Consider the following 11,015-nt stretch of genomic DNA (forward strand, 5'->3'; position numbering starts at 1 on the left):
CGATTTAAATAATTTTAAATCAGATGAAAAATTAACCAAGCAGGATGAGAAAATAAATCTATCAATTTAACGGTCAAACAATTCTAGCAACATAGCATCAGATTCAATCAGATTTAAAACCTCAATGATCAAAACCGAAAACAGTTTTGATTTCAAAATATTCTATTAGGGTTTTAATATGTGATTTGATAATTATAGTATAATTAATTCCGATACTTATATTATTTAGGGTTTATAGATATAAGGTTAGGGTTTATCGGATTTTAACTTGTAAAAACCAATTTGGGGTTTTAATCATGTAGGAACATGATTTAGGGTTTGGGGTATCGAACTTTTAGAGCTTCGATTTACCCAATTTGGATTTTTGATCTATTACCCTATGGTTTTGATTCCTAAAGACTAGAGTTTTAGGGTTTCATTCTTTATCAATCAATTCATGTTCGATTATGACTTCTAAGGTTTTGAATTACCTTTTAACCTTAGATGATTGTTGAATCGGACCACCAAAGGAGTTGAGCCGTGAGCTGGACACGAACGGGACACGAGCTGGAATAGATCGAGTCGCTTCTATCGGGTCGCGAACATCCTTTGTTGCTTGATCGGGAACGCCTTGATCGTCGGACGCGAGCTCTCGAACGCGAGCTGTCTGATGATGTCGCGAACGAGGAAGAGGTCGCGGGCTGGAGTTGCTCTCGGGTCGCGAACGTCTGCGCTAGGATCAGGAACGCCTTGGGCTGAAGCTGATCGGGGACACGAGCAGGAACAGATGCGGGAACAAGAGACGCGATCGGGGTTTAGGGTTCGCCGGATCGTCGGTTAGGGTTAAAGTTTTAGGGTTTTTCGATTTGGGCATTAGCTTAGGGATTTAGAGTTTCGTGCTGATAACGTGTTATAAAAGTAATGGAAAAGTCTATCTTTATTCATAACATAGAGGTTCCTTATATAGGAGATTACACCGTCATAGATAAATGGAAAGATTACAAATCATAATCCAACTAGGGAAAAGGAAAACATAAAGACATAAGAAAAAGGAAAAGCTGGCCGACTCTCTCTTTCTCGGGCCGCTGATGGTATAATCTCTTGGTTATGAGCCATCCTCAATCTTGTTCTTAACAAATATATATATATATATATATATATATATATATATATATATATATATATATATATATATATATATATATGTACAAGACATTAGTTTTTACTGATTATAGGTTCGTTTGGATATGGAATTTATTATACATGATTCTTACGTAATAGCCTAACCTGTAAAACCCAAAAGATATTAGTCCACCATAATAAGTTGTTTGACTAGAATAAGTGCAACTACTATATATATTATGGGATGGAACAACAAGAAAAAATTTAAACCATTTTCCGAAGTGAGAATGTAAAAACTCCGGTGGCCACGCGCGTGAAAGTCTGGTATGGTGCGGATTCGAACTCGATTCCCTTTAGAAATCCACGGAACAGTTTGACCACCCGACCATAGACGCGTGGTTTGGAACAACATGAAGTTCAACATATTACACTTTTAGAAATGCAAACCCATGAATTTAAGGTTATAACAATAGTTTTAGTATTGACTTGACTTCATCTCTTGATAATCTCCACCGTCAGGGCTCGCACACACACAGTGACTATGTAAAATTTATCACATTTGGTGCCATTGGTGGTGTGTAGATGTTATTAATTGACCTTAGAATGAACATGAGAAATATCAAGTATTGTTTATCATGGTAACACGTGTTAGAAGCTTCACATTTAATTTACTGTTTTTTGTTGTCATTACATATGTGAATTTGGCAATCCATTTGCATACACTCCAACCAACATATATGTCGGTTATGGCCTCTGAATTGGCTGCAGAAGTCAACGGCTCATGATCCTACCCTACATAAGTCAAGTACATGGACATGTATACATTATATGGACATGTCATAATATTAGATACTATCTCTATAACATTATTTGAGAAAATATTCTATTATTTGGCAAGCTCACGTTAATTTTTACGATTGATATCTTTAATGAATTGCTTTTATTATATATGTGCAATTATTATTTTTTTATTTTCGTTTTATTAATACATTCTTTTTATAACAAATCTCTATAATATTATTTGATAAATCACTTTTCTATGTGGTTAACTCATGTTACCTTTCACGATGATTTATTATATTGATACCCTTAATGAATTGAGTTTATTATCTATAATTGCCATTATTAAATTTTTTATTTTTTCTTTTCTTTTTATTAATACGTTCCTTTTATAAAAAAAATGTTATTAAAGAGGAATTTCATATAAAAGGAAATACCTATAAATATTTTTATTTTATTTTCATTTTATTAATAAAACCATATTTTATTACTATCCTTAATAAATTTAATTTATTATTATAAGTACCATTAATAATACTTTTTAGTAATACATTTTTTATAACTAAATTGTTATCAAAAAGGAATTTAATACAAAAGATATTATCTATAAATATTTTCGTTTTTATTTTTGTTCTTATTAATAAAACAATATTATTATGAAAAAGGAAATTTACATAAAAAAGGCAATACATTTACTATTAAAATACAATATTTTAATATATTTGACACATGGTATTTGATAAAAGAATTTTCCTTTAAAATAAATTCCAATTTTGTAAAAACATTATTCATATTTTAAAAATCAATTTTCCTCTCTTAATAAAAAGGAAACTATGTGATTATACCTTTTGATAGTATACAATTTTTTATTTTTAGAAAAAATATCCGCAAAATTTATGCAATTTTCTTTTCTTTTTACATTACAAATTCTTAATCCTACTACTATTTTTGTGCCTTCAAATCGTCAATAAGCAACAGATTCTCATAAATCTAAGTATTAAACTATTGAAATAAATATAAACTATTAGTAAGTTATCCATCGTTCACAGAAAATCTATTCATTAAAAACTATGTCTTTCTTTTGTAGGAAATAAACTTTCATAGCTTCCATCTTAAAAAATGTTATTTTTTAGATATATGCAAGATCAAAATAAACATCACTAGGTTTTGGAAAAAAATATCCTATAAATGTTGTTTCTATTGAGATGGTTTTAATTGAAGATGATATAATTTTTAAAAATCATTTTTTTCAGTTCTGCTAATTTTTCAATTATAAAAATCAAAACTGAAGAAGAGGAACCGTATTCATAAAACAAATAAAGGTGATGGCTTGAGAAAAAAAATGGTAAAAGGTGAATCAAAAATAATAAACACATTTAAAATCCGGTGATTTTAGCATTGTAAAATAAATTAATATCATGGCCAAGTTGAATATATTGCACAAAAAATTATACACTGGAACTATATAACTTATAAATAAAACTTTAGTTAAAAACATAAAAACACACAAACAAATACAACTAAAACTAATAAAATATCACCCAAAATTATTATATTTTATTTTTAAAAAAATATTTATGGTGCGCATGAGCGGAGGTGAGTTATATGTAATGATGGAGTTGGATCCGGCCAAATTCGTAGATTATTTTGAGCAAACAATTGTGAGAAAATGTCGATCATGGCTGAAATGTTTGCGGCTCTTGCAATCAGAGGAGCTCTTCATCATGTGATTTCCCTCAACATGACAATATCTCTCATATCTGGCTACACTAAGGTTTTCAAGTGTTCGCCGGTGCTTACCTTCGGATCGTCGATCGACTGAACTCTACGAGGTGCTTTCATACATCGCCTCGATCATGTCCTCTTCTTTTTACTTCTGTCGATTAATCTTCATATCACAGGACACGGGCTTTCAATGCTAGATTGATCTTTTGACTAAATCTTGTTTTATCTTCAAAATATGCTAGGCTTAGCCCATGAAACCTTTAATCCTCTATGAATCTAATATCTGTTTGCTAAAAAAAGGTTAGGTTATTGTAAAAAGCCCAACTAAATGGAGCAACTTATAGCTCATTTGTGGCTTCACTGGCCTGTAACCAAATCACAGATCTTGCGGTTCGATGTTTCCCTTGACTAGAGTCAGAGCTCTCTTGCTCCGCGGATCAATTCTACCCTTGTTACCAAATAGTGTTGGGCCTAAAGTTGCTCTGAACAGGCTATATTTGTCGCTGAACCACGTGCCACTTTCACGTGAGTATTTTTTTATTTCAAAATATTCTTTAGAGCTCATTAGTGATAAATATTGGTTTTGAGAGAGAGAAAAAGTCGGTTCTTTGTTTCTTTCAACAGTGGCTCTCCGTCTCCGGCGTTTTGTCACGTGAATCGGGTTCAGGTTCCGACTTCTGATGACTTCAGTAGCATCACCGACTTGTCAGCTTTTGGTTCCGGCATTCTTCTTCTCCGGTGTCGCAGCTGGGCTTAATCAGTGGGCTCATTACTCGTATTACAAGCTATTAAAACTTAAAGTTGCACAAACACAAAGATTATAAGAATTCCTCTTCTTATTAGATTTAGAAACTCTCTCAAAACTAAACCTTTCAATGTGTTTCTCTTGATGGAACATCTCTCCATGAGAACTCTTTATATAGGACGAAGCTGCATCTTTTCGTAAGAGCGAAGCTACATCTGTATTCTGTAACCGGTAATCTCCATTGTTCCACCCCGTTTGAAGAAGAGACCATACTCTGTAGTGCCCTTTATGTATCGTAGCCTTTTGCAACTAACCTTGCTTTGTATTTGATCACCGTTCCATCTGTATTCCTTTTGATCTTATAAATCCACTTCAAACCTATCAGTTTCACACCTACCAGCTTCTTGACGAGCTTTCAGGTCTTGTTTTTGATGATAGATTCGATCTCTGCCTTCATTGCATCGATACAAGCTTGTATCACTGCAGCTTCGATGTAACTTTCTGGTTCACCATCGATGGTGAGCAAGAGTCTGCCACCTTCAACTTCAGCGAGTAGGATGTAATCATCGAACCCCTTTGGTTTTCTGATGTTACGGCCATATCTTGATGTTACATGCTGGTCTTGGTTTGCATCGTTGTTCTCTGCTACTTGCTCTTGTTCACCAGCATCTACAACTTCTTCTTCTTCATTATTGCATCGTTGTTCTCTGCTACTTGCTCTTGTTCACCAGCGTCTACAACTTCTTCTTCTTTATTATTGTTTTGCTCTTCATGGTGTTGGGGATCTTGATGCTCATCACCATCTCCTTCTTCTGTAACATCGATATGAGGAAGCTTGAATGATCCTGGTTCTTCGTCCACGGTTGCTGATAGTGTAGACCAATCCCAACTTTTCTTCTCGTCAAAGATTACATCTCTACTAACAACTATCTTCTTCGCGACCGGATCATAGTGCTTGTAAGCTTTTGAGCCGGGCTCTGTGCCTAGGTTGATCACCATCCTTGATCGATCATCCATCTTCTTAAGATGAGGACCGTTGATTTTTACGAAAGCTACACATCCAAAGATCCTTAGATGCTCAATGTTTGGTTTCTTAACATACAAGCCTTCGTATGGAGTCTTGTTTTCCAAAGCCTTTGTAGCAATGCGGTTTATGAGATGCGTTGAATGACGTACTGCTTCTACCCATAGCTGATTAGGTATCTTCATAGCTTTCAACAAAACGGTGTATACGGTGCGGTGAGATGTCTAGTTACACTGTTTTCTTCACAAAAACAAATGAACTCAGAAGATGTGAACTCTCCTCCTCTATCGGTGCGAAAAGTTTTGAGTTGTAGCTTCGTGTGATTCTCCTCGTACTCCTTGAACTTTTTGAACCGATCTAACACTTCACTCTTCTCTCTTAGCAGCATCGTCCACATATATCTTGAGTAATCATCAATTAAGACAAATACATATCTATTGTTTGCAGGTGTTGATGGTGATATCAGACCGCACAAGTCACCATGTACTAACTCCAATGTGTGTGATGCTCGATACTTTGATTTAGGCGGGAAATACTTTCGAGTTTGCTTCCCAACTAAGCAGGTGCTGCACTCATCTTTCTCGTGTTTCACCTGAGGCATCCCTACTACCATCTCCTTGTCTACCATATTCTTCATGACTCCAAAGTTCACATGTCCTAGCCGTGCATGCCACGTCCATGTAACATCAGTTTCTTGTATTTGAAGACACTTCGGATATTCAACCTCCATTGGCGTCTTGTACAATCGGTTTGATTGCCTTGTGACTTGTACTAATAGCCTTCCACGGGGATCTTTCAGCATCAGTAAGTCTTCTTTCATATTAACCTCACAACCCATCTCGGTTGCTTGTCCAAGACTTATGATATTGTGTTTAAGACTCGAGATGTAGTAGATATCTCTGAGTGCTCTTCTCTCCCCTGTTTTTCCGATGAACGTGATCGAACCTTTCCCAACAATCTCGACGTTTGATCCATCATCGAATTTGACTTTACCTTGGATGCTCTCTTCTAGGTTTGAGAAGGACTCTCTCTTGCCTGTCATATGGTTACTTGCACCATTGTCAAGGTACCATATACTCGTATTTCCATCGCATTCATCAAACCTCTTAGGAAACACTCTCTCTTCGTTGAGGAATACTACTTCATGCATATATAATGCATCTGTTCTTGTGTTTCCGTTAGGTTAGCTTCTTCTCTTGGTCGTGTAGGACAATGTGACACGAAGTGCCCCATCTTGTCTCATCTCCAACATCTAACCTTAGAGTAGTCCTTCTTGGTCTTGTTCACAGCTTCTCCTCCTTTGTTATGACCATCAGAACCTTTAGACCTTCCTCGTCCTCTTCCTCTTCCACCATAACCTCTACCTCTGCCTCTTCCTCGCGAGTTGTTATGGCTTCCACCACCTTGCATATCATTCTTTCCAAACATGAGCTTCGATTGACCTTCATCTTGGGTTTATTCTTTTATGCGTTATTCGAAAGCCTTCAATCTCCCAACAATATCTTCGAACCCCGTTGAATTTAGATCCAACACTTGTTCTAACGAAGCTACGATGTGAATGAACTTCGTTCTTGGAAGTCCCTTCAGAAACTTCTTTACCATCTTCGATGCTTCCATTATCTCTCCTAACGCGGCTGCCCTCGATGCTAAGCCTGAAAGTTTTCATGCGTAGTCATCCACCGTGTCTGTGTCTGCCATCTTCAGTTTGTCGAACTCAGACATCAAAGTCTGTAACCTCGCTTCTCTCACGCGATCAGCACCTAGGTTACGGGATTTGATAGCTTCACAAATCTTCTTCGATGTATCATGTTCTCCTATCTGAACTATTAGCGCTTCCGGGACTGATTGAAAGATTAGAGAAATCGCCATATTGTTCTTCTTTGCATCATCGCTCCATGGATCAATCGTATCCCAAACATCGTATAAACGAAGCATCACTTTCATTTGCATCGACCATACAGTGTAGTTCGTCGATGATAGCATCATACATCGTATGTCCTTCTTCATTTCAAGACCTTTATCACGTCCTTGAGAATTGTTATTGTCTCCCATGTTTTGATCGAGTTACAACTCCTCTTGTAAACGATCTTCGAAACCTGGAGCTCTGATACCAGTTAAAGTTGCACAAACACAAAGATTATAAGAACTTTTCTTCTTATTAGATTTAGAAACTCTCTCAAAACTAAACCTTTCAATGTGTTTTTCTTGATGGAACATCTCTCCATGAAAATTCTTTATATAGGATGAAAATACATTTTTTCCTAATAATAATATGGAAACATTCCTAAGCTCGATGTATTTTTTTTTTTCCTTAATCCATAAAAAAATGAGTTAACTTCAGGTCATTATTATCCAACAAAAACTACATAACAATGGTTTCTTTTTTGAACATCAATCATTATTAGTCTTATAAGATTCGACCACTACAACAATCTACTTTTATGAAGTCCCTAAAGTTAAAGCAAAAAAAAAAAGTCTAGTCACACCAGTCACCATATGACCGTACCATTACAAAAAAAGAGAGAGGACAAGACAACTTATTAGCACAAGAAAGTAAACTCTTAATATAGATGCAAAGTCAAACGATGACAAAATATCATAAATACTCTTAAGGTCAAACTTTAATTAGATGGGACCCTAAACCCCACAAAACACCCAAAGTCTAAAAACATGATCTACGTTGCGAAACTAGGGAATAAAAACTGTATATTCTTATTCTTTTTAAACATAAGAAACCCTTTATATATAGATAATTACACTGTCACAGAAGAATCAAAAGACTAAAGAAAAAAAAATACAAATATAGAAATAGTACAAATCATAATCTAATAAGGAAAATGCAAGATGCCGATTCTCTCTCTCTCTCTCTTTCTCCTCACGGTCGACTCTCGCTCTCTCTAGCATTGGGCCGGTTATGAACCGGACCGGGTATGGACATCCACAATATGATTTATAACGCTTCCCCTTGGATGCCATAACCATACATGGATTATAATACGCTTTAGATGTTGCCTCATTAAACCCTTCCCATGAAACCCCAGTGAGACAAAACCATGGTGAAGGAAAAAGAGTACAACACGTATTACTCCCCCTGTTCTGAACAACTCGCGGCTGGCCTCATGAACAGCCAAGATCTCCTAATGGTTTGAAGATGTGGCCGCGATCGTCTGCTTCATGGAACACCATGATATGACCGTTCCACCATGTGTGAAAACATATCCTGTCTGTGATCGAGCATTGTGTGGATCCGAAAGATAACCTGCATCAGCAAAATCAACTAAACCTTCTTTGTTTTGGTTAGTATAAAATAAACCCAAGTTGTGTGACTAGCCAGATACATCAAAGCTCCTATGGCACTGAGATATGGCACTTCGGGCCCAAGGACATATTCATCGTCCATCTTAGGACGGAACGAATCAGTGTCTAGGCCGAGGGACCTCACGACCATGGGGCTAGATAATGGGTGAGACTCGGCCATGTTAAATCTCTTGAGTACTTTTCTTTGTATGCCATTTGATGCACAAGGATTCCATCTCTTATGTACTCAAGCTGTAATCCCAAACAAAACTTTGTTTTTTTTTTCATGATCTTTCATCTCGAATTCTTTCTTAAGATATTCAACTGTTTGGGATATTTCTCCAGAGGTCCCTAGGATATTCAGATCATCAACATACACTGGTATGATCACAAATCCTTTATTGTCGAATTTCTTTATAAAATACATGGACTGATCGGGTCATTCTTATAGCCCTCTTTCACTAGGTACTCACTTAGTCTATTGTAGGACATTCGACCTGATTTGTTCAACTCCATAAAGTGATTTGTTCAACTTTATACAATGTTGTTCTCGAGAACTCGATTTGTTTTCCAATTCAATACCCTCTGGTTCTTTCATATATATCTCATTATCCAGTGGACCATATAAGTATGCAGTTACTACATCCATTAACCGCAAGTCAAAGTTTTCTCTTATAGCCAGGCTTATCAGGAATCTAAAAGTAGTAGCATCCACCACAGGGGAGTATGTCTCCTCATAATCGATTCCTGGTCTCTGTGAGAATCCTTGTGCAACAAGCCGTGGTTTATATCTCACGACCTTGCCGTGTTCATTTCTTTTCCTCACAAAGACCCACTTATAGCCGACTGGTTTAACATCATATGGTGTATGGACTATTGGTCCAAAGACATCACTCTTCTTTAAAGAGTTTAACTCCACGTTTATAGCTTCTTTCCATTTGATCCAATCTGATCGTTGAGGGTAATCATAAATAGACGTGAGTTCATGATCCTCATTCAAATCCATAAGTTCAAGTGCTACCTTGTATGCAAATATATCATCAATGTCGACATTCTTTCTGTTCCATTGTATCCCAGACAAGACATAGTTTATTGAGATCTCATTATTATCAGGACCTTCAGTACCTTGAATCTTGGCGTCCCAAAAATCAGTATTAGATACATCAAGACCGGCCGCATCTAAGCATTCATGATCGTCCGCGATCGCTATTAGGGTTTTGGGATCGGCCGCGGTTAAGTCCCAGGATTTAGGAATGGCTGTGATCGTGTCTATGGTTTCAACAACCTCAGTTTCATTCTCTGCACTTTTCTTAATTTTCCGAGGGTTCTTATCTTTGGAACCTATTGGTCTACCACGTTTCAAACGTTGTCTAGACTCCGTAGCAACTTGATTGTGTCCCTCTTGAACATCAATTCTAATTGGTGCATTAGCAGCTGGTATATATGACTTAGTCACTCTTTCCGGGTCAGCAAAGGAATCTGGCAATTGATTAGCTAGCTTTTGTAAATGTATAAATGACAATCCGCATACCTGGCCTTAAATAAATCACCCGTAGTTGGCTCAAGGTATTTTATAATTGTGGGGAAATCATATCCAACATATATCCCCATCCTCCTTTTAGGTCCCATCTTTGTTCTATGTGATGGAGAAATTGGAACATAAACGGCACAGCCAAATGTCTTAAGATGGGATATGTCTGGCTCATGACCCGTAAGAAATTGTGATGGGGAATATTTATGTTTACTAGATGGCCTGATACGAATCAGTTCGGTCGCGTGAAAGACCGCGTGTCCCCAAGCTGTGGCCGGAAGCTTAGACCTCATAAGCAATGGTCTACCTATTAGCTGAATTCGTTTTATGAATGATTCGACCAAGCCGTTCTGTGTATGTACATGTGCCACGGAGTGTTCCACACTTACCCCTATGGACATACAGTAATCATTAAACGCTTGGGACGTGAACTCACCAGCATTGTTCTCTATCATTCCGACCTTAGCATAGTAAAAGGCCAGTAGAGAGCGCATGTATAGACTCTAGGACTTTCTTATAGCCTTGGCCGATCTCTATGATCTGAAGGAACTCTTTGTTTCCTTCGCCCTTAGTCTCAATATGAAAGCCATTCATTCGAATGTCTTTAAAGCTCAATAGGCTTCTTTTAGAGCTGGGTGAATACAATGCATCAGATATCTCTAGATGCGTACCCTTAGGCAACAGGATGTTAGCCTGGTCGTAGCGCTCTATGAGACTGGCTATACCCAGAATGATACTTTAGAGACTTCATATAAAAACTTTCATTCATTAATAAAATAAGTTCAAAGCAATCAAAACATAGAAAACATAAA

At 36.9% G+C, this 11,015-nt stretch overlaps 2 protein-coding genes across 2 annotated transcripts; both read right to left on the reverse strand.

The window, feature by feature from the left end:
* Nucleotides 1–5,020: 5,020 nt before the first annotated feature.
* On the reverse strand, nucleotides 5,021–6,525 carry LOC106338479. The gene is made up of 2 exons (XM_013777444.1): nucleotides 5,806–6,525; nucleotides 5,021–5,599 (listed from the first exon to the last, which is right to left on the reverse strand). The coding sequence occupies exons 1-2, from the start codon at nucleotides 6,523–6,525 to the stop codon at nucleotides 5,021–5,023; spliced, it is 1,299 nt and encodes a 432-aa protein (XP_013632898.1).
* A 512-nt stretch (nucleotides 6,526–7,037) lies between these two features.
* Nucleotides 7,038–7,427, reverse strand: LOC106338480. The gene has a single exon (XM_013777445.1). The coding sequence runs from the start codon at nucleotides 7,425–7,427 to the stop codon at nucleotides 7,038–7,040; it is 390 nt and encodes a 129-aa protein (XP_013632899.1).
* Between the last annotated feature and the right edge of the window lie 3,588 nt (nucleotides 7,428–11,015).

This window comes from Brassica oleracea, chromosome C4, assembly GCF_000695525.1.
Source record: "Brassica oleracea var. oleracea cultivar TO1000 chromosome C4, BOL, whole genome shotgun sequence".
Lineage (NCBI taxonomy): Eukaryota > Viridiplantae > Streptophyta > Magnoliopsida > Brassicales > Brassicaceae > Brassica > Brassica oleracea.

Coding starts and splice junctions, on each gene's coding strand:
- LOC106338479 (XM_013777444.1), bottom strand. CDS start 6,525: ATGCATGAAGTAGTATTCCTCAACGAAGAGAGAGTGTTTCCTAAGAGG. Junction 5,600..5,805: donor CACCTGCAAACAATAGATAT/GTATTTGTCTTA, acceptor CAGTGTAACTAG/ACATCTCACCGCACCGTATA.
- LOC106338480 (XM_013777445.1), bottom strand. CDS start 7,427: ATGGGAGACAATAACAATTCTCAAGGACGTGATAAAGGTCTTGAAATG.